The sequence below is a fragment of the Hyperoodon ampullatus genome, assembly GCF_949752795.1.
Source record: "Hyperoodon ampullatus genome assembly, chromosome: 8".
In the NCBI taxonomy this organism is placed as follows: Eukaryota; Metazoa; Chordata; class Mammalia; order Artiodactyla; family Ziphiidae; genus Hyperoodon; species Hyperoodon ampullatus.
Genome location: NC_136921.1, coordinates 75,416,702 through 75,441,714, shown reverse-complemented (window position 1 = coordinate 75,441,714; position 25,013 = coordinate 75,416,702). Strand labels below are relative to the sequence as shown.

Sequence of the window (25,013 nt, the reverse complement as noted above, 5' to 3'; positions counted from 1 at the left end):
CCTTAAATATTCAAATTTTAATAAGAAAAGCTGTTGCCCTAAAACATGTAAAATACTAGTAAAAAATTAAATTCAAGTTATATAGAATAAGGTTTGCCTCCATTGCTTGTGATTGCTTTCAGAGTTACTAAAAAATTACTGCAGTCGTCTCTCAGTATCCACAAGGGATCGGTTCCAGGACCCCCATGGATACCAAAATCCACAGACACAAGTCCCTTATGTAAAATGCTGTAGTATTTGCATATAACCTATGCACATCTTCCTGTATACTTTAAATCATCTCTTGATTATTTGTAATACCTAATACAATGTGAAGGCTATGTAAATAGTTGCCAGCATGGGGCAAATTCAAGTTTTGCTTTTAGGAACTTCCTGAAAAATTATTATTCTAATTTATCTTTAATCCATGGTTGGTAGAGTCCATGGATGCAGAACCTGCAGATAAGGAGAGCCAACTACAGTGCAAAAAATGAAAAAAGCATCATTTCAGCAGCATTCTGTTGTATATCTACAATACCTCTCCTGTGTGTAGTTTTCAAAATTAAGTATAGGTAAATAAAGTAATTTTAAAATTCTTACAGGTAAATATTACATGACAAGATATTCAACTTTATTGAAGATGGGAATGTATAAACTACTCTCCCATCTCCATATATTCACTGTAATCATTAAAGCAGAAAGGAAATGGAGATAACTAATATTCTTTAAAAATTTTTAAATGGCAAGTAGTTATTTCTGAGTATGAAATGAAGCCAATTGTGTTATTATATAAATAGCTGCTAAATAAATGGCTTGGATTGGATTTGATGTGGCTGTCTCGAAGGTTCTTTCCAGTATTGACTAAAGCAGTACGATTAGAAAGAGTTGATATGGAATTGGGATTCAGAATTTAGTTTACAGTCAGGCAGACTGTAAGAGTTGAATATGGGCTCTGCTACTTAAGAATTTTGTAACCTTAGATGAATTTCTTAACCTCTAAGTCTCTATTTCCTCCACTGTGAAAGAAAATAACTGCATTATCTGAAGATTAAGTGAGGTGATAAATGTAAAGTACATGCAACAGTGCCTGGCACAAAACAAATGCTCACTTTTTAAAAGATGATATAAAACACCAAACTGCATGGTAAACTCTTTTACCGTAATTTAAAGTAGTCAGCTGTAAACTTGAATTCCTTTAGTTTGTTAATTCCAAATAGTTTGTTAATTGTCACTGCTAAAGACACTGTAAGGTTGACTTATAAATATCTAGTCTAATGAATGCCTTTATTAAAATATAAATATTTACTGTATATCACATATATGTAAAAATAAGTTTATGTTTCATTTTAAAGTGAAATACTATTGTTTCTAAATATTATACTTTTTTATAGCTTATCCTATTTCCTAGTGGCTAGAGATCCATCAAATCTTATCAGCACTTTAAATTCAGCTTTGTGACCCTAAAGTCTTGAAGTAGCTACAACCTAAATATACATGGTTTTTGCTGCTCATCAAAAAAGCAGCTGCATAGCACAGAGAGATCAGCTCGGTGCTTTGTGACCACCTAGAGGGGTGGGATAGGGAGGGTGGGAGGGAGATGCAAGAGGGAGGAGATATGGGGATATGTGTATATGTACAGATGATTCACTTTGTTGTAAAGCAGAAACTAGCACACCATTGTAAAGCAATTATACTCCAATAAAGATGTTAAAAAAAAAAAGCATTGGAGTCCCAAAGTTTCAGCAATGTTAATACAAATGAGCTGATCGTAGAGTTTTATCAAGATATTTATCTGAGGCTAGTTTCAGAATACAATCTGCCTTATTCCTTATTGCCAACAAAGTGAATCAAAGTATAGCTTAGGTCTACTCACATAGTCAGTTACATAATGCCTATTTTAAAGTCAGCATTAGATCTAGAATAAAATAGTAGCATGTGCTTCTGGATTATTTTTTCCACCTAGTATGCCAGTATCACCAGATAGTCCTCAAGACAATATTCTGGAAGCTTACAGAAGCATTATTATGAAGCAGAAGGAACAAGGGCATTGGAATGTGACCAAGGCTCTGTACTTACTATTTGATTTAAGGCAAAATATTTACTCTCTAGGAACTTCAGCTTTCTATTAGGTAAAAAGAAGATAATTTCAACTCTTTTCATGATCAATAAGATATTTTATGTAAAGTGCCCAGCTGAGGGGTTGGATACCCAATATTATAAAGTGAATCTGTATTATAATAACTTATAAATAATGTTTATCTCTGCTAATGCTAATGATACCACTACCATATATATGTGTGTGTGTATATATATGTATATGTATGTATATATTGAGATCAATAACATCAGTGTGCATAAAAAGAAATATTTAAAAACGTTAAAGTATAGCTTGCAAAGGTACAGCTAGCATCTGGAAATTGGAACAGGTATTATAACATTCAGCAGTATAAAATGTGTTCGCTCTGGAAATCCTACGACAAATGCAATTTGCTAGTAGGAAAATTGGGGTGTTTGGGAGCAAACTATGTATTATTATTGAGTACCAGTTTGGGACTTTCAAAGGGGTTTCTGGACATGAAATTGTTAACATTGTGCTGATAGCATATGAGATAAAGTTTTTAAATCAAAATGTAAAGTTTTATCAAACTTTAATCACTGAATTATAAAACAACAACTAGTACATTAAATTTAGACAGTGTGAACACCAGTTATGTCATTGGAATCGTTCTCTAGAATGTTCAATTGTAATTAAGCCTTTTAAAAATAATATTACAGATTATTTCTGAATTTGGCTTATTGTAGTAGTTAAAAGCAATGTAATATTATCATGTTATTCATCATGTGAAGTAAGAAATTATAGTATGGAAATTGTTAATGATAACCTATTACAGTTGTGTGGCACCACACACTTTTTTTTATTATAAATTTATTTATTTATTTATTTATTTATTTTGGCTGCGGTGGGTCTTCGTTGCTGTCGCGGGCTTTCTCTAGTTGCGGTGAGCGGGGGCTACTGTCCGTTGCGGTGCGTGGGCTTCTCATTGCGGTGGCTTCTCTCGTTGCGGAGCACAGGCTCTAGGCACGCGGGCTTCAGTAGTTGTGGCTCGCGGACTCTAGAGCGCAGGCTCAGTAGCTGTGGCACACGGGCTTAGTTGCTCCGCGGCATGTGGGATCTTCCCAGACTAGGGCTCGAACCCGGGTCGCCTGCATTGGCAGGTGGATTCTTAACCACTGCGCCACCAGGGAAGACCCTGCCACACACTTTTTAAAGCATTTTTTATTTATTCATGACATAGTGAGAGAGGGCAAACACCTTTCCCTATTTTATACAAGAGTAGTTATTCTTTGCTCAAGATCATCCAATGAATGACAGTAACTCAGGACTAGCCTTAGGTTTTCTCACTCCTGATACACTATTTTTCTACTTTTCTGTCCTGTATTTATTTAAAACTAAGTATAATTGTAACTGCAGATACTTATAAAAATCCACAGGCTAAATGAGTTTAGTTTACCTAGTTTCTTTTTTTTTTTTTTTTTTTTTTTTTTTTGCTGTACGCGGGCCTCTCACTGCTGTGGCCTCTCCAGTTGCAGAGCACAGGCTCCGGACACACAGGCTCCGCAGCCATGGCTCGCGGGCCCAGCCGCTCCGCGGCACGTGGGATCCTCCGGGATCGGGGCACGAACCCGTGTCCCCTGCATCGGCAGGCGGACTCTCAACCACTGCGCCACCAGGGAAGCCCTACCTAGTTTCTGTATACATATTTAGCATTTGTATTTTACAAATTGTTTTGAGAAATTTTATAAAGTCATATTAATTTGACATGAACATATATATGATGTTAAACTAAATAATTAAGTTTTACATCCACCATGGGCAACCTTTGGTAACTCTGTATATATATCTTAACTTATTTGATTTGACTTAAATACTTTTCACCTAGATATTTAGTTTATTTTATTACCTTAAATTATTCTAATTTTTTTCTACAGGAAAAAATTAAGAGAATACAACAAATCAGAATGGAAAAAGAGCTTCGAGCCCAGCAAATTCTAGAGGTAGAATTCTTAAATGTGATATGATTAAAGTAATATAGTCATATATTTTAAAGTCTCCAAAAGTAAAAATCTTACCTACATATTCTGTCACTCATACAAATTAATATGTCCATCAGAAATTCTCTTTAAGCATAATGCATAGCGTAAGACCTTATCTGAACCTTATTTAGCAGACTCATCTAATCCTAACAACCCAGGAAATAAGACAAAAGAGAAGAAGAAAACAGGAAAACTTCTGAACAGCCAGTATAGGTGTCATAAGGTTCATGTGCTGAAACTCATGTTCTTTACTTTTAGAAAACTCATTAGGACTTATAGTCAGATATTTACTTTTAATTTAGAAATAAAACATTACAAGAGTGAAAGTAAATTTTAAACGTAGAAATAGTTTAATCAGCTGGTTTTTCTGGCTTCTAATATACCCTGCTTCCCCACAAGCTGATGGAATAGGACTAGAGGACATATATTGGAATCAGTAAAATAATAGCCACAAGATAGCAAGGGAAAATACAGAAAAACTCCAACCAGCATGTATGGGAATTCAAAAGCCTACCAAGAGTCTGTAATCTTTTAGTTGAATAGCAAGCAATTTTCAACACCTTAACAGCTGAAAGGCATTACTCTGTGGAACTGTAGAGTATAATAACTGATGTTCAGAATAATTGCCCCAAGTCATCAAGAAAAAGCCAAATTATATTTAGTGTAGTGTGTCTAAGCAGTATATATCTCAAAATTATTTCCATCCAAAATAGTGAAAATAAACTTTTAACGTTCAAAATTGCTATAACCTCCCAGCTATTCAGGAAACTCTTGGTATAAACGATTTATTCCCTGAGGGTGTCAAATAGCTGAAGTGTTCTATGTTACATGATTATTCCTTCTAGAAATATACACGTTTCCTTATCCATTTCAAATTAATTTTAAAAATCCAAATCAAAAGTACTCCTATCTTCAAGTAAATTGACAATAGCTACTGGAGAGTTATCAAACTACTAGATAATTAATGACTTTAACATTATGATGCTCAGATTTGGTATCATGACCTTGATATTCAAAATGTACTTCATGAAAGATTATGTTTCCATTCTATCTTTTTAAAAAACCTTGAATTTAGTCACAATATACAGCTAGAGAAACTCAGATTTAATGTGTTTCATTTATATCAGCTGAGTAATGGATTACTTTATCTCAAATTTCAAGTATTAAAAAATCCAAATAAAGTGGACATGTTCATTTTTAAATGTGTTACTGATTTATATTTAAGTAACTTTTATTATCAGTTAAAATCTATCCCATCTTCTAAATTTTTTATGATCATGTTTTACTTCTAAAAATCAGGAAAAAAAGGAAAAATTACATAAAATAATTTTTTCTGTGATTAAGTTTTAATGTAAAATAATAAACACTCAATTATTTCAGACTTTTAATAGAGTTTGAAGAAGTCAAGAAAAGCTGACATACTCTTATAAATTTAAGAATTTTTTATATCTTAATGCTAATCTATACATTAGAAATGAAATTAGTATGTTAAATACAATATTAACTGTGGGAAAATCTGTAATTGTTTATATATATGTTCCATGTTGTTTTGCACCTGTGAGGCATGTAGCTCCATTTTCAAGTCATAGATTACTTTCAAGTTGCAGTGGTGCTGTTGCATGACTTTGAGACCTGTTTTGCATGCACAGGCAAAAAAGAAAAAGAAGGAAGAAGCAGCAAATGCCAAATTATTGGAGGCCGAGAAACGAATAAAGGTTAGTTTAGATGAGAATCAGTTTTCATTTTTCAAAAATAAAAACTGTATGATATTATACCAGTATCAATTATATTTTAAAAAATCCCTCCTCAAAATGACTGTCTAAAAAAATGTTTAGCACAGATAAAACATGTGTATAGTGTGTGTTTTTATTGTATGTATATTGTATGTATTTTTTGTATTTCATTATACAAGTTCTATGTGATACTTTGAGCTCTTTAAATAGCAGACCAAATCAGAAATGCAAACTATTGCATAATACCTGTATATAATTTTGATGGATAAGATCTCCCCAGAGCTCTTTTGTATCATTTATGTTTAAGTTTCAAATTGTGTTCCAAATCCGATTCTCTCCTTAGATTATAACGTTCTCTTTGTTAATGTCTAATAACTGTTTTAACTATTAAAAAGTGAAAAGCCTACAGAAACAAAAACCTAACTTTATCAGCTATAATTTACCAATAATAAAATTAGCCATTGTTATATATTGTAACTTGATGTGTTGTTTGGGGATGTTTTGGTTTTGATTTTCTGGAGTGAAACATAAGAGAGTTGGACCCTCACTCCCCCTCCAGCCTCCACCCCGACACACATTACACCCCTACCTTCCATTTTTTCTGATAGTTATTTACGGAAATTGGGCAGCCATGTGGTCCTACCAGTTCAAGAAACAGCCACTACAGCTATATCTTATAAAACCAGGGAACTGTTTGTTGCCTGTTTCTACATAGACTCTCTTACCTTGTTCTTTAAATTTCTACTCCTTTTCAAAATGGCTGCCCTTAATATTAATTAATCTGTATTTTACCTTTATAAAAAGATTAAAATTGGTGACATTCCCAGAACTGTTTGTATTAAGCCCTACCCCTTTGGGATGGTGCCCTCAATCATAGGTGGGCATAAAAATCTCAAGCTGATTCCTTTTCTCTTGTCATTTTCACTCCTACACAGTGATAGAAATGATATAGATGCTGTTAATCCCAGAGTGTATTTAGGGATTTATATTCAGAATGGAGAGAGTTTTAATTAGCTAGATTTGAGGGTTGCTTCATTATGTTTTCTTTTTTTCTTTTTTTTTTCTTTTGGTGCCAGTTGTATCTGATATGCTCTGTCTATCTAGCTAGTCAGTTCAATGAATGGGTCATTGAAGTGTGCTTGCTATTAGGTCACTGAATTTCAACTCTAAATGTCTACTGAATAAGGATCCTTGCTCCTGTCATACGGTTTTTATATATTAGGTAGAACCATCTGAATTTGCCACTATATCAGTAAAAAATTATTGGATGTTTGCAGTTTCGTATGGTTCAACCTAATGGAAGACTATAGAATCTCAGAAAAGGAACTTTTAATACTTGTTGCGTGTTCTAAATTTTCCCTAAAAATCCATCTTAAAAGTTTCTTATTTTTAAGGAAAAAGAAATGAGAAGACAACAAGCTGTTCTTCTAAAGCATCAGGTCTGTAGACATATAGTTATACAGTTGTCGAAATGTACATTTTATAATTTTTCTTAAATCTATTTTTGGAAAAATCTTCAAGATATTTTCTTTAAAATTTCCAGTATAATTCCTGCTTAAATTCCTGGTTTGGGGATTGGTGTCTTTCGGGGGGTTAAAAATTGGTTTCATGACTCTGTGATTTCTGTTTCATAATGTTGTGCCAACTCTTTCTACCAGGAGTTGGAGAGGCATAGACTAGATATGGTATGGGTATGTTTATTTCTGTACATCTAACACCGCATTGTGATTTGGTTGTGATATGGTTGTCATAGCAATGCATAAAGTGTAGCACTGGCTGCTGTCATATTACATACTGCTGCATGGCTTTACAGCACAGTGCATTGCATACATCTGCTTGTCTGTCTATAAAGAAATATGGTACATTTCCAAGATCTTCAAGTGAATTGGGCAGGCCTTATATAAGGCTGCTGTCTAAAAGTTTACGTTACTGATGTCACAGTGAAAGTTGGATCACTATCCAATTAGATACGATTATGACCCATATTCTCCCATCATTCTAGATGCAAAACTGCCATTGAATACAATGGGAATTTTGAGTTAGGTTGATGAGAGAATATGAAATATATTCTGGCTTTATGGACAAATTTTAGAAATTTTTAGAAATATCCCTTTGGGGGAACCACGTATATTTAATCAAAAAGAATTATTCAGTACTATAGCTATGTGACTTTTTTATTTTAAAGTAAAATGAGACTATCGAAGTAAGCTAATGCTTACCTTATTTTCATGCTGTGCCTTTTAGATTCCACTTACGAGCCCATGGTGCAGCTTTTGTGTCTTTAAATAGTGCATCAAGTGGCAGACATCAGTAAACAGGAATATCCCATTTCATTGATGTTGTTATATGAATCATGCCTATAACAGCTTGAAAAAAACTTTCTAATTTGTCGGTGGCTTATTGGATTTACAAAATAATAGTGTACTTGAAATAAAAATAACTAATTCTAAAACCATGAAGTGAAAGTGAATATAAATCAATTTCTGCCTGATCTAAAAATTTAAGAACAGCACAACTTTTGGTTTAATTGGCTGTAGTACATATTTGTGGTTTTTCTAATAGCAGATGTAAGGTAACTGACCTGTTCCAGCCAACCATTATGCTTTTTGTTCTGCCAGCTTTTGAAGGAGCATCACAACTGACCATAAGTAAACCTTGTATGCTTCTGTTTACACTGTCTCCATGTTCATTGCTTTACCTTTTTGCTTTTGATTGTTCTTGTATTTGCTTTCTAAACCTGAACTAAAACATGCACAGACTGGCCATTCTTGTCTTATATTTAGTATTTACTGTGACTTGTCTATAAATGCTAAACATGCTATACCAAGTTTTTTTGTTCTGTTTTGTTTTGTTTTTCCATTTGAAAATCAAACTATTAACTATGGTTGAGTTATATTCCTAATTTTATCTGGCCTAATAGGAACGAGAGAGAAGGCGACAACATATGATGCTTATGAAAGCTATGGAAGCGCGTAAAAAAGCAGAAGTAAGTGTATGTTTCTGGAAAAATATTATCTTGTCCTAAATTAATATTTTTTCTTAAAACATTGGCTCTTCTAAGTATAGATTTTTTTGGAGTAGGGATTGTCATGATTTACCGACTCTCATAAGCAAACCAAAGGTTAGAGATAGTAACCAAGTGTTAGAACATAAAAGAATCCATAGGATGGATTCCAATATATGAGTTAATTTTCCTGGCTGAGATTTTAATTACCTTTTTAAAATATAGTGAATGGCATTCATTTGGATAAAATGAATTCTTCTTACTGTGACCAGAGTTTCACAAAATTACAGCATGCCTAGACAAGTCCTATGTGTCCTAATTCAAACATCAGTCAGTTCAACCGTGGACTTCTGCCCTCAGAATTACTCTTTAGCATCCTATGTATAAAATTAGGCCTAAGTACTATCTTTGAAATAGACTTTTACCATATACTTTAGAATAAGAAAATTATTGCAGTAAGTCAAAATGAACTTATATGGATGTTAATAGAAATCACTTAAAGGTTAAAAAATGTTACAGAGGAACGCATTATGAATTAAAACAGTTGAATAGAGGTATGGCCATTATAACCAGGGCTTTGGAGTTTCAGAGACTCACATACCCATGCTGGCTCTAAACCAACTTGCTTTAGCTCTTCAGGTTATTTCTTCTTTAAAATTGAGATAATGATTCTGGTAGTATTATAAGATTATCAAGTGGGATAAGCATTTAATAAATAATGATTAATGAAAATGAGACTATTTGGTCTAGAAGTTGAGTGCCCTATATTTCAGTTTTTTGGCCTCAGCTGTGGCTTAAACTCTCATTACAGATTTCTGATATGAAGGCACAGTATGTGTATTGTTTAGGAACCTGGACATTGTAACCAAATGATCAGGATTTGAATTATAATTTCAGTACATTCCAGCTATATGACCTTGGGCAAGTTATTTAACCTCTCTGTGATTCAGTTTTTTCATCTGTAAAATGGAGATGATACTAATTCCTATTTCATAGGGTTTGTAGTTATGATTAAATGGGTGTGTGTCTATATAAGCGTGTCTGTAAAGTTCTTGGAACAGTGCCTGGCACCACATAGTGCCTACTTACTTATCACAATAAGTTATTTATTGCTATATAGGTGTTTTTTTCCTTACTTGTTAATTATCCAAGGCCAGACACCCTCTACATCTAAGACAACAAGGGAATCTACACATGGATTTATAACCACAATCTCTGAAAAATGACAGGCAGGGAAGGAGAGAGAGGTAACAGATTCCAGGAATGGGCATGGCTGCGAACTCTGTTCCCTTCTGAACGCAATGGTGGGAAGAGTAGGGAAGGGGATTAATTAAAATTCTAAAAGCTCGACCTAATTTTCTCCTATCTGGAGAGATGGGAACTGAGGGAATAACTCAGGGAAAAGACCTGGAATATCCCTCAAGAGGCAAGTTCTTCCCTGCCAGGTATTCCTCTTACCAGAAGGACCAAGAAGAACCAGGGCTTGTTATTCTGATTTTTCCTCTTGGAGAGGAAAGCTAAAGAAAGGCAGAATAATGAAAATAACCAAGAGCATTATCTCCAGACATACTAGGATTTGGTAGAAGGGGACACCCAAGAGAATAGTAAGGATAAGATCATCCAAGGGAGTGAATGCTCAGGTAAAGAGGTACCCAAAAGGCCCAAAAGTCATGACCTCTCCCACTGGTTTTTTTATATTTGCTCTGTGGCCTGGGAGGAGAGTAGGAAAAGCTGCTGAAGAGAGGTGAGTAAGATCTGCATTGAGTGGAAGGTAGCAGCCATGGGATAAATGAAGATAATTCAGATGAAATCTTATAAGAATCTCTCAAGACCCAAGAGCATCTTTCATGGGAAAAGGATATACCCTTGACTAGATAGAGTGAAACCAGGTACACTGCTTCCAATAAAACTTGGAAAGGGATATGAGAAACCAGGTACAGCTCTCCCTCTTCTAGCTACCTTCATCCTCAGAAAAAAGGAACATGAATAGCATACAAAATACTCTTCAATTTGAAGTACTTTGAAATATAAAAACAATTATCAGATAAAGTGAGAAGAAACTAAAGGAAAATTAACCCACCTGTATTGGAGCAATGCAAGTTCATGATAGGGCTGCCCATATCAAGCATGAGTAATTAGAAAAGAAATGCAAGAAAACTATGCCAAAATATCAAACCAAAAATATATGTGTGTACGCACGTGTGCATGCATGTATACATAAAGTAACAGCTTAAAGCATAATAACTTAAAGAACCTGTTTTCCCTGCTTTCATTCTTGCTTTCCTCAGCACACTCCCTATGCATTCTTCACAGAGTAATCTATTCAAAAAAGAAACCAGATTATATCTGGATAAACACTATCCAGTGGCTTCTCGTTACAATAGTAATAAAGTCCAAATTCCTCACCAATGACATATCAGACCCACATGCTCTGACCTCTGCCAACCTCTCCAACTTTACCTCATACAATTTGTACCTTATGTACTATGTTCCAGTCATTTTTGTCTTTTTATTATTTCTAAACAAAGGGTCTCTACTGTTGCTGTTCTTCCACTGAATATTCAAGTGGTTCTTATCTATTGTTCAGTCATAGGTCAAACATTAACTTATCAAAGAGGTCTTCCCAGAACAGAGTACATTATATGTTTTCTGTCTATATAATTTTCTTTATATAATAATAATAAAATCATTTTACTTTATTCTAGGTGGTTTTCTTTTTTTAAACAAGGAACCATTATTTAAAAAACAATACAATAACATATGTTACAAATAATCCTTTATCAGGATGTTTGAGAGAATCCCATAGGTAAAGCTGAATTCTTAAAATGTTGTTATCCTCTGATAACTATAGACCTGTGAACAGGACTAGAGAATTTTACCAGTTATTCAGATTTTTTTTTTTTTTTTGGCCACACCATGCGGTATGCAGGATCCTAGTCCCCTCCGATCAGGGTTCAAACCATGACCCCTGCATTGGGAGCCGTGTAGTCTTCTTAACCACTGGACCACCAGGGAAGTCCCCAGTTATTCAGATCTTAAATTGTGTTCCTCTATTGAATGATACCTATAGATCTTAGTAATCAACTAAGTATGTTTTTACATTTCTTAAAAGACTGTTGTGCATAGTTTTGGAAGTTTTAGCCACAGCAATCAGAGAAGAAAAGGAAATAAAAGGAATCCAAATCGGAAAAGAAGAAGTAAAGCTGTCACTGTTTGCAGATGACATGATACTATACATAGAGAATCCTAAAGATGCTACCAGAAAACTACTAGAGCTAATCAATGAATTTGGTAAAGTTGCAGGATACAAAATTAATGCACAGAAATCTGTGGCATTCCTATATACTAATGATGAAAAATCTGAAAGTGAAATCAAGGAAACACTCCCATTTACCATTGCAACAAAAAGAATAAAATATCTAGGAATAAACCTACCTAAGGAGACAAAAGACCTGTATGCAGAAAATTATAAGACACTGATGAAAGAAATTAAAGATGATACAAATAGATGGAGAGATGTACCATGTTCTTGGATTGGAAGAATCAACATTGTGAAAATGACTCTACTACCCAAAGCAATCTACAGATTCAATGCAATCCCTATCAAACTACCACTGGCATTTTTCACAGAACTAGAACAAAAAATTTCACAATTTGTATGGAAACACAAAAGACCCCGAATAACCAAAGCAATCTTGAGAACGAAAAATGGAGCTGGAGGAATCAGGCTCCCTGACTTCAGACTATACTACAAAGCTACAGTAATCAAGACAGTATGGTACTGGCACAAAAACAGAAAGAAAGATCAATGGAACAGGATAGAAAGCCCAGAGATAAACCCACGGACATATGGTCACCTTATCTTTGATAAAGGAGGCAGGAATGTACAGTGGAGAAAGGACAGTCTCTTCAATAAGTGGTGTTGGGAAAACTGGACAGGGTCATGTAAAAGTATGAGATTAGATCACTCCCTAACACCATACACAAAAATAAGCTCAAAATGGATTAAAGACCTAAATGTAAGGCCAGACACTATCAAACTCTTAGAGGAAAACATAGGCAGAACACTCTATGACATAAATCACAGCAAGATCCTTTTTGACCCACCTCCTAGAGAAATGTAAATAAAGACAAAAATAAACACATGGGACCTAATGAAACTTAAAAGCTTTTGCACAGCAAAGGAAACCATAAACAAGACCAAAAGACAACCCTCAGAATGGGAGAAAATATTTGCAAATGAAGCAACTGACAAAGGATTAATCTCCAAAATTTATATGCAGCTCAATAACAAAAAAACAAACAACCCAATCCAAAAATGGGCAGAAGACCTAAACAGACATTTCTCCACAGAAGATATACAGACTGCCAACAAACACATGAAAGGATGCTCAACATCTTTACTCATTAGAGAAATGCAAATCAAAACTACAATGAGATATCATCTCACACCAGTCAGAATGGCCATCATCAAAAAATCTAGAAACAATAAATGCTGGAGAGGGTGTGGAAAAAAGGGAACCCTCTTGCACTGCTGGTGGGAATGTGAATTGGTACAGCCACTATGGAGAACGGTATGGAGGTTCCTTAAAAAACTACAAATAGAACTACCATATGACCCAGCAATCCCACTACTGGGCATATACCCTGAGAAAACCAATTCAAAAAGAGACATGTACCAAAATGTTCATAGCAGCCCTATTTATAATAGCCGAGAGATGGAAACAACCTAAGTGTCCATCATCGGATGAATGGATAAAGAAGATGTGGCACATATATACAATGGAATATTACTCAGCCATAAAAAGAAATGAAATTGAGCTATTTGTAATGAGGTGGATGGACCTAGAGTCTGTCATACAGAGTGAAGTAAGTCAGAAAGAGAAAGACAAATACTGTATGCTGACACATATATATGGAATTTAAGGGAAAAAAATGTCATGAAGAACATAGGGGTAAGACAGAAATAAAGACACAGACCTACTTGAGAATGGACTTGAGGATATGGGGAGGGGGAAGGGTAAGCTGTGACAAAGCGAAAGAGAGGCATGGACATATATACACTACCAAACGTAAGGTAGATAGCTAGTGGGAAGCAGCCGCAGAGCACAGGGAGATCAGCTGGGTGCTTTGTGACTGCCTGGAGGGGTGGGATGTGGAGGGTTGGAGGGAGGGAGATGCATGAGGGAAGGGATGTGGGAACAGATGTATATGTATGACTGATTCACTTTGTTATAAAGCAGAAACTAATAAAAAAATAAAAAATAAAAAAAAAGACTTGTGTACACAGCATTAAATTAGATGCTGCAGGAAAAGCAAAAAAATTAAAGATGCTTTTTATCATATCAGAGAGAGAAATCTTTACAGTACAAACAGTTAAGCAGTGACTAGGCATATATTTTTACTGATAATCCAAACTTTCACCATATCTTTTACATAAACTTACACCTCCGTGAATATTAACAAACCCTTCCTATATCTACTTGTTCATTTCTTCATTATTAATGTGCATGAGATGTAACTAGAGTAATGCCAGTAATGGGCTCATCTCGGCTTCATATTCTGCCTCTTATTACCTCCTAATAGCTCAACTGCAATTTCTTCTGTTATTAACTGTTAAAAGAACAAACTTTATTGTAAAGTTAAAGCCGTATGATACTTAGGCAGGGCCAACTCAAAATTCTAAAATAGCCTATGTGTAACCCTTGATTCTAAACTTTAATACCTTTAGACATTTAATTATTAAATTGTGAAGAAAAAAATAAGATAAACAAAAATGCTGATGTTATGGGTAATGTTTAAAGAATTATGAGGTTAAAAAATTAATTGCTTTCACCTTGTTAATTAAAAATCTCTTATAACATCTGAATTTATTCCAAGAAACTCCCATAGTCATCAAAGTAAAAAGGTAACACAAACACCATTTTTATGTTTCTTTGTGTACACCACACTGATCTTACTTTTTGATTTAGTGTTAACTTATTTTTCACTAAAAACATCCCAAATTTATATTGGTTCCCTAACTTAGGAATCTAATTTCTAAAGTTTTTCCTTTATATAAATCTATAATTAATAAGAATATTCAGACATATAAATTACCTTACTTATTATTATATTAATTTTAGTGTATCATCATAGTTCATAAATATTTTTATTACATAATGTAAGAAAGGATAATCTTTAGCCTCATGAATAAAAAAGGCTTATATCCTAGTATAATTCAAGTCTTACAATATATTTGTTCTCTCATTATTACTAATCACTGGAAACTTAGGTTGGTTTAAGCAATGTGACAAAGTAGCTCAAAGTCTCCTGGTTCATTTATAAAAATTTCAAACTATGTCAGTCACAAATTTATAAACACTTTACTCATATTATCTGAATAATCAACCATAGTACCCATAACAGAGTCTTTTGTATATCTATCTGCCCAAGGATTAATAAACAACAAAAGGTTGTTAAACATGCATCTATTACAGAATGACTATGTCAGCACTTTAGGAGACAAAACCATAAAATAGAAGAGAGTAGTTCAGGTTTCAGAAATCATCTAATAATTTGCAAGCATAAAAAATGTATAACCCATTCAGTGATTCAAGTCATGAGAATATTTTATAATCCTATATTTATACTAATCATTACTTAGTGAAAAATAAAAAGTAGAATTGCTCATGTAGACAGTTTTGTTTAAACAAACCCATTTTTCAGTTGAAGATATAATAAATGTACTTATATGACATACTTGTGTATTGTACTTTATATAACGTACTTAATTTCAATTTTAAAATTAAATTGTCTTTAAAAACATGTAAAATGATTTTATATTAACTATTCAGTAAAATGTTAAATGTCATATACATTTAAAAGATACATGCACAATTTTGGAATGAATTATTATCAATGTAATTTAGATGTATTAAAATCTCTACTTATCTGACTCAAGAATTATTAACAATTCTGATTTTAATTTAGGAGACATTTGTATAGTAGTAGCTACTCTAAGAATATTTGGTGATAGTTAATCTAAAGTAAGTACAGACTTTTGTGTAATGCTTTGGTGGATTTTATGAAAATGTGATAACTGGAAATTTTTACTCTTTTTAAATAGTATTTTATATTGATACCTGTAAAATACAATAAAATATAAATAATATATAATTTTATTAAAAATTTAAAATATAAGGATTTCTTTTATCATGGATTCATAATTTTTTCATTTGCTTAAACTTAATTTATTATTACATTTTAAATGTAAAAATAGGCCCTTTAAAAAAATTACCCTGATTTTTCTACTCATGCTCAATATGTGACATAAAATAGTATCACTTTTATTCTTTATATCTGTCTTCTATAAATAGCTTGTATTATTAATCTTATTTACACTTTATTCTTCTTGCACCCTGAGGTAAATCTGTGTCTCTTAAAGAATATTTATGTCTTTGAAATTTAAATACAGTTGCTGTGAAAAGAAATGTAATCTCCTAGTTATGCCCAGAGCAAACACCTAAGAGACCCAGTAGAATCATAAAATGCAGGGAACATAGGCATCTTTGCAACATGGCCTTTTAAAAATGGCCTGTTTGGCAATTTGATAAGTTGTAAAACTTTATAATAACAGATCCTCCTACCACACTCATTGCTTAGTTTTTAAACTTTTATGTTTCTAAAATAGAATAAATTCATTTCATACCTTTGTTATTTTGCTATCAAGTTCTGGAAATACTTTCAGTTATGCTTTTAGAGTCCCTAAAATAATCCTTTTATGCATTTAAAATGTTCACCCTATGTATCTTAGGCTATTTAGTATAATCTAAATTTAACACTTTTGCTTTTGAAAGGTGTTGCAACTTTGAATGAAATTTAAATGACTTCTTAATTAGGATATTAGTAATATTTTGATACAGAAAATTTCATTACTATAATTAAGATCATAAAAAGATATTTTATTGTAAATGACATATATACCAAGAGTCCACATTTATTTCATAAATTTCTACATCTAGAAAACTGGGTAAGGACAGGGAAAGTTGGGAATGAAGGCCCCCAAAAATTGGAAGGAGGCATTCTAATTTGCTTGTAGTTGTTTATAGTCAATCTAAAATATAGTTAAGAGCTATATTTCATAGTCATTTGTAGACACTGTACGTTATTGCCCTGAAATTTAAACAATGTGGCATTTGTAGATTTAATCATTCAGCAAATTAATCAACGCTTAAATAATTTTTGTATGCTAAGGCACACTGTATATGTCCATTAGAGACATATGATAACTATTACAGTTGGAAATAAGAACAATATTTAGACCAGTGGGAGAGGAAAATTGCACTGATACAGGCTTGAGTTGTCAGAGACAAAGATAATATTAAAAACTCTCCTGAGGGTTTCTGGCAAATTATCCTGCTGGGAATTGAATAGATCCATAAAGAGGTGCATATGTTGGTTCCTCTGATCTCTAGAAGTTCGCATTACAGTGTGAGAGATCAACTTTAAACAGATAACTGTCACTCAGTGCAATAAATGCTGTAATAAGTTATGTGGAAGCTCAAAAAAGGGAAATATTAAAACTCCTGAACTAGCTGTGGGAAAAAATTAAAACACAGGCTTTATTTTTGTGTAAAGGAGGAAGGGCTATGCATTCCAGTCAGAGGGGATGACAGGTACATAAATACAATGTTGCAACTAAACAGGACCTCTGGGGTCCTGGGAGGAAGGTGCAAAGAGGGGGTTAGTCAATTTTAACCTTGTGCATATACCTCTCTTGGCTTTGCTGCTTCTCCTCCTCTTCTTCTACCCCTCCCCCCTCCTCCCCTCCCCCTCTCCTCCCCCTCCCCCTCTCCTCCCCCCTCTCCTCCCCCTTCCCCCCCCATGATCATTATCATTATCATCCAAGCAGTGCCTCAAACTGGTTACACTGTTTGCTCAACACAGTTGTATCACAAAATGTGCCTAGAGTTTGGGAGATTCCCTGAGAATCATGAGATAGGAGACCAGAACTTGTGTGGGGCTAGATTGTGACTGTTTTTATGTGCCATTTTAAATGTTAGTTGGTCGTTGAGGGGATCCTAGAAGCTCTGGTTCTTTGAGAGTCATTTTGTACCAAAACCACAGGATTTGTATTAGTCCTATACAATTCAGTAGAAGTCACTAAATAAATTAGTGAATAAATGCATTAAATTTAGAGACTCCATGTTTCCCTTAAAGTATCCCATTGAGGGAGTAGATGCTGGTCTTTAAGTAATAAAGGTCCTATGAATTTCTAAGATTTCTTGCAAACCTCCATTTTATCCTAAGATATAGATGTCACTTTTACATTCTATTCCATATTATGGCCATGCTTTTTTAATTCAAAAAATACTGCATATCACTAGGTAAAAATGATATCCAAGAATATAAGACAGCTTTGCCTCATGGCATTAAATGCACTCTAACTCATTGTCTACCTATCACTGAAGGGTGTACATACCCTCAGATTGCCACTAATGTGAAGTTGGCACAGCGAAAAGAGCATTAGTGTCACACAGGTCCTTTCTTTTTTCAAAAGAAAAGAAATAATAACCATTTTCAACAGTTCTGAGTGAATAGCAGAAAAGTCTCAATTATTTATGATTACTATTAAAACATCATTAAGGGGCTTCCCTGGTGGCGCAGTGGTTGAGAGTCTGCCTGCCGATGCAGGGGACACGGGTTCGTGCCCCGGTCCGGGAAGATCCCACATGCCGCGGAGCAGCTAGGCCCGTGAGCCATGGCCGCTGAGCCTTCGCATCCGGAGCCTGTGCTCTGCAGCGGGAGAGGCCACAGCAGTGAGAGGCCCGCGTACCACACACACACACAAAAATCATTAAGAATTCTGGGTTAGTCCTATATAGTAGAAAAATTTACACCAGCTACTTTGAAATTTATGAGACATTTAATATGTTTTTTCTGTTAGTGATTGTAATTCATTATTCTGGTAAGTGACCAAGAAGTTTGGCTTCTCTTCTTTGGAAAAGTACTTAGAGCAACATCTCATGTGTTTAAAGATTGAAAATCCAGTTCTGGAAAACAAAATTGTTCTACCAATGATAATTTGATTTGAAAATCTGTACTGCATTGTGGGAATGTTACATGTTAATTGTGTATATTTTATGTCATTAGAGGCTCAGAACCTGCTTTTAGTTTATAATTGATAAGATTAATTTTAGAACTTTTTTGGTGACAATAATTTCTTAATATAGCTTTTTTATCATTTTCCTCCCAAATGTCTGCGTGAATCAGTAACCCAGAAATTTAGAGGCAGTGTAAAAATGAGCAGTTATATGAGCATATCATATAAAAAAGTCCTCATGATGACCTGACCTCTGGCTCTGTATCACAATATTCAACAACTACTCAACATGCAACCTACACTCCGGTCATGAAACTACTAGCAATTTCTCAAACACATTGTGCTTTCTCAGCTCTTGGCTGGGAATGTATTACTTCTCCACTCCTCTCTGTCTCCCCTTTGGCATGCCCTGCCACAGCAGTCAGTGTGCTGTCTTACCAGTGATAATTGAAATGGAGATGGTTAAGATATGGGCAAAAATGCTAATATACTAGAGGAAGCAATAGTGCTAGGTTAAAATTATAGGTAAGAGCTATAATTAGGTAAGACAATTAAGAGAAATCAGTAATAGGAAGGAGGTGGAGGTTTTTAATTAGGATTTGTATGCAAGATGGGAATAATGACCTTCCTAACTGGAGTACACCAATATAAGGAGGTAAGGAAATGATAGATGTTTATCAGGAATAGCAAATAGTTTGACTAAATTTACATAGACTATAACAGTGGGAGATAAGGTTGAAAAAGAAGAGAGTCCTGAATTCAAAAGTAAGGATTTGGACTTTATTTTGGCAAAAATTAAGAAAATTGAAAGATGTATGTGGTAATAGCTTAGAATTGCCTGTTGATTCTACCATTATTTCTTCTCTAATAAATAAGAGTTGTATTTGATTGGATTGTGGGCAGAGGACAATGAGATATAACCTCACACCTGTCAAAATGCCTATTATCAAAAAGACAAGAAGTAACAAGTGTTGGCAAGGATGTGGAGAAAAGAGGATGTTTGTCCACTGTTGGTGGGAATGTAAACTCGTGCAGCCACTATATGGAGGTTTCTCAAAAACTTAAAAATAGAACTACCATATGATTCAGCAATCCCACTCCTAGGTATTTATCCAACGAAAATGGAAACACGAACTCGAAAAGATACATGCACCCCCATGTTCACTGCAGCACTATTTACAATCGCCAAGACATGGAAGCAACCTACGTGTTCATCAATAGATGAATAGATAAAAAAGATGATATATATATGTATATATACAATGGAGTATTAACTCAGCCATAAAAAAGCGTGAAATCTTACCATTTGCAACAGCATGGGTGGACCTGGAGGGTATTGTCTTAAGTGAAATAAGTCAGACAAAGACAAACACCATATGATTTCACTTATATGTAGAACCTAGAAAGCAAAACAAACATAAAACAGAAACAAACTCATAGATACAGAGAACAAACTAGCAGTTGCCAGAGGGGAGGGGGATTGTGGGGAATGGATGAAATAGGTGAAGGAATTAAGATGTCCAGTTATAAAATAAATAAGTCATGGGGATGTAATGTACAGCATAAGGAATATAGTCATTAATATTGTAATAACTTTGTATGGTAACTAGACTTGATTATGGTGATCATTTCAGAATGTATAAAAATATTGAATCACTGTGTTGTACACCTAAAACCAATATAATATTGTAAGTCAGTTATACTTCAGTTTAACAAGAGAATTGTATTTGATGTATGACGATAAAGTAATGACACCAGTATTATTATAGAAAGTCACTTCTTCCAAAAGAATGCCATACTCTACAACAGGGAAACAGGATGATTATTTCCATATTGTTGCCATTACCCAAAATAATTTTAAAGCTTTTGGAATTGCCTTCAAAACCCATTTTACATTATTTTAAATGTTGTTTAGAGTGGTAAATAATATTTTTATTTCATCATAGGTGCACGTCTTAAGACTAGCTAATTCACTTTGAAAGAACTGCTTTTGCAGATTCAAACATGTTGCTTCCATTTTCATGCTGTAAATCTTTTCTTGCTTCCTTGAGCTACACAAAAATTTTTGTTAATACTAGTTAACTTTTTTTTAATGAATATTTACTTGCCCATGTGCATTTTATATACCTGCTTTTATTAATAAGTATTTTATTCTCATATTATAACCTGGGAAAGGATTGAATAAATTTTGAATAATGAAATAATCTGGGTTGAAACTAATATTGATATTTTGTATATGTATGTATATATACGTACAGTCATAAGATTATTTTGAAACTCAAAAAGTGAAAACGCGGGCTTCCCTGGTGGCACAGTGGTTGAGAGTCCGCCTGCCGATGCAGGGGACACGGGTTCGTGCCCCGGTCTGGGAAGATCCCACATGCCACTGAGCGGCTGGGCCCGTGAGCCATGGCTGCTGAGCCTGCGCGTCCGGAGCCTGTGCTCCGCAACGGGAGAGGCCACGACAGTGAGAGGCCTGCATACTGCAAAAAAAAAAAAAAAAAAAAAAAAAAAAGTGAAAACGCTGAAAAGCAAAATACGTCATTGTTTCTATGTAATTCCAAGTCTATTCCTAAACATCCTAAGAGAATTTTGTTCATGGAAATAACACTTTGATTACTTTTTAAATTTTAACTGGAGGTTTTTTAAACACGTATAATGGTTAAAGAGAATATGTGGACATGGTTTTCTTTTTAAGGAAAAAGAACGGTTAAAGCAAGAAAAACGTGATGAGAAAAGATTAAATAAAGAACGTAAACTAGAGCAACGAAGATTAGAATTAGAAATGGCAAAGGAACTAAAGAAGCCTAATGAAGACATGTGCTTAGCAGACCAAAAGGTAATTTATCATGTAAACCATTTCATTAATAAATTTAATTTTTTCTGTGTTCTCACCTGATTCCTTTGCCAGAGCTGCCATTATGAAAGCCTTGTGTTTTTAGCTGGAGCAGTGGATTTCCAAGTCTAGGTCAATCTGTCTCTCCTGGATGGCCACGAGTAAACCTCTCTAGAGCCCTGTGCTGATAATGGCAGTTCTTAATATACAAATGGAGCACTGCGAACCTTTTAAATTTAAGTAGAAATACTGCAGAAATCTATAAAAATGAATTATAGAAATAGATAGGATTTCTGTGTTTCATTTGGTCCTTCCCAGGCATTTAGTTACAGAAAGATCTACCTCCTCCCCCATGCCTCCATGGATATTTAAATAAATTAGGATTTATAATCTATAACCTCCTTCAATGCTTTAGTGATGGTAGCTAACTATTGAGTATGTTTAGTACATGTCAGGCCCTATGCTAAGTGCTTTAAATGAATTTTCTCATTTAATCCTCACCACAATCCTATAAGACTGGTATTTATGCCCATTTACAGTTGAGAAAACTTGAGACACAGAGAGGTTAAGGAACTTGCTTAAGATTATATAGCTCATAAGTGGCAACTTGGATGCAGTCCCCAGTTTTTTAAACTCCAGAGCCCATACTGTTTATGATCCTGAAAGCCAAGAAATGTGTCCAAGCAAAGTACCTCATGTGTGTTTTCTCTTCCATCATGCTTCACAGATTTATAATGTTGCTAAAATACAGAAAAGTAGCAACTTGGAAAGAGCAAAATCACCGTGATAACTGGCATGATTTCACATAATTATGAATAGAAATCAATTATGTTTGGCTATAGTTAAGAAGATAGTATTCCTAGAAAACTATACAATAATGCATATCATATCTATAATACTGTCTCAGTAATAGAATATTATACTTGGTCAATAGCATCTATATTTACTTACATGCCATATGATATACAGATAGTGCTTGTCTCTTGATTATGCAAGCTCTTTTCTAAAGTGCTTAAAGCAAACTTTTAGTGCCCAAGTGGAAAATTTAATGATACTAATATTCTATTTATTTGCCTAGCATAAATGCTTCTAAATAAAAATGAAAGTATACATTCTAGTTTTAGTCAATTGGATGTTTAAAATTTCCTAAGCACAGAAGGGGTATAGTGGTTAGTCAACACATTGAATAAGCTCCTGGTGAGCAATTTTTTTAATCCTAAGTGAGCTTTATTTCTTTGCTAATCCTAAATGATCTTTTTTTAATCCTAAATTGTCCTAAGTGATCTTTTATTTTCATTTAAATCCATATGCACTATATCAAATATATAAGTCCATTTTAAGCCTTACTTTCATTAGCTTTGTTATATAAATTTTTAGAATCATATGGAAATGTCTATGTCTGATCTGATTCAGGAAAAGAGAAAGCTCAGAATTAAATGGTTTTCATATGTAACAAAAGATTTGTATGATATCAGCAATTGTCCATAGTTCTGTGTTTCCACACACTATTAGTAGAAAAAGTCTTTGGTTAGTTATTTCAGCAAGCACAGAGTAGAGGAAACATTTTTGAACAAGGACAAATTTAGATAAATAGAAATATTTACAAGCCACATTTTTCTCAATCAGAATTGAAAGTACTATTATTGAATCCCATTCGTGGACAAAAATGTTTTTAATTTAGGTTACTTATTTATTTAACTTTTAAAATGTCCATAACAACTGATAATACAGTTTAGTCATTAAAATGTTAATATGTGAGCATATTTGAGAAATAGCAAGAGAGCTCTCTAATTTTAACACTGAAATTCAATGTTTCGCTAATATACAGGAAACCTAAAGACTGATAGTTGCAGTATTACTGGGTTCTTGATAGGGTCATGGGTTCTGGTCATGTGGACCTAGTAATTTATCTGCAGTCATTAGCCAAAGATGGTACTCTCTCCAACCATACAGAACACAGACTCACACTGTTAACTTCTGAGCTCCCAAAAAAGTGTGAATTATAAATCAGTCTACATCAGTAGAAGAAACTATTGCACATGCCCTACTAAGTATGTCCATGTTAAAGTACTTTTGAGTTGTTTATTTCTTATTTTATCTGATTTTTGGTTCAGTTGTGTAACCTGTGTTTTATCAATGCCTAAGTTAAAATTAGTGTTCTCTTTTACAGAGATCTAAGTTCATGTTGATGAGTTCAACCAAAATTTATTAGTGGTTACTTGTGTTCAGGATTCTATGCTTAGTACCATGGGGTTATAGAAATGCCCCCAGGGAATTTACAATCCAGAGGGAAAACCACTGGTATAATGCAAGAGAAAAATAGCAACTTACTTTACTTCAGGAGATATAAAATCATGGCTTTTTGAATTACTTTTTCTCTCTTTTCTTTTATTTTCAGCCTTTGCCAGAGTTGCCTCGTATTCCAGGACTTGTTCTCTCTGGAAGTACATTTTCAGACTGTCTCATGGTGGTGCAGTTCTTACGAAACTTTGGTAAAGTTTTGGGCTTCGATGTGAATAGTGATGTTCCAAACCTGAGTGTTCTTCAAGAGGGATTGCTAAATATAGGGGACAGCATGGGTGAAGTACAAGACTTGCTTGTGAGGCTCCTCTCAGCTGCTGTATGTGATCCAGGTCTAATTACAGGATACAAGGTAAAATAAAACCCAAATATAATTTTTTTAGTTTGTACTATCAGTGCATTGATAGCTGGCTTTAGTGTATTAGCAGAAGATTGTATAGACAGATCCAATTTTTTCTACATAACTTCTTACAAAGTTAAAGGTAGATTGGTACAATTGGTGCAAACTTAGAAAAACCTGGTTCACAAAGCCTAAGGAATGTAAATCATTACCAAATTACTTTCTTTCCCTCTAGCTTTGGCAAAAAGCAATCTGATTTAAGGAAATTCCTAAGTGATATTCAGCAAAACAGAGAATTCTTAATTCATAAAGCAATTAACTTATGTGTGCCTTCTGAAATTATACTGTGTTCTCTCTGAAACACTATGAATAACCGAGGCTAATCAAGGCCCCTACAGACCAGCATGTTAAGATACTGTACTGCTAAGTGGATACTCAATAAGTCAAATTTATCTTAATTCCAATTAAGATACACATTTCAGTCAGCTTTGCTCTAGATAATGTAGAGAGAATCTTCCAGATGCACCTGTTACTTTTTCTTCCATCTCCCTATTCATTCAGCATGCTAGGCAATAAAATCTGTGACACCATAGAGCAAGAAAACACATTGCTAGTACTTTTCAACCTCTCCCCCACTACTA

The 25,013-nt window shown here is 34.2% G+C and overlaps 1 protein-coding gene across 4 annotated transcripts in view; it reads left to right on the top strand.

Annotated features, from left to right (window-relative positions):
* BAZ2B (bromodomain adjacent to zinc finger domain 2B) overlaps positions 1–25,013 on the top strand; it is a gene marked incomplete at both ends in the record, with an annotated part of 130,086 nt that overhangs the window by 58,901 nt on the left and 46,172 nt on the right. For 2 of the 4 annotated variants that reach the window (XM_079709954.1, XM_079709956.1), the window contains 7 exons: positions 3,970–4,035; positions 5,724–5,789; positions 7,202–7,246; positions 7,466–7,492; positions 8,728–8,793; positions 21,594–21,734; positions 24,130–24,384. In XM_079709954.1, the coding sequence (XP_079566080.1) occupies positions 3,970–4,035; positions 5,724–5,789; positions 7,202–7,246; positions 7,466–7,492; positions 8,728–8,793; positions 21,594–21,734; positions 24,130–24,384 (666 nt within the window). The remainder of the gene's footprint in view (positions 1–3,969; positions 4,036–5,723; positions 5,790–7,201; positions 7,247–7,465; positions 7,493–8,727; positions 8,794–21,593; positions 21,735–24,129; positions 24,385–25,013) is intronic. The other 2 variants (XM_079709955.1, XM_079709953.1) reach the window with 1 other exon arrangement.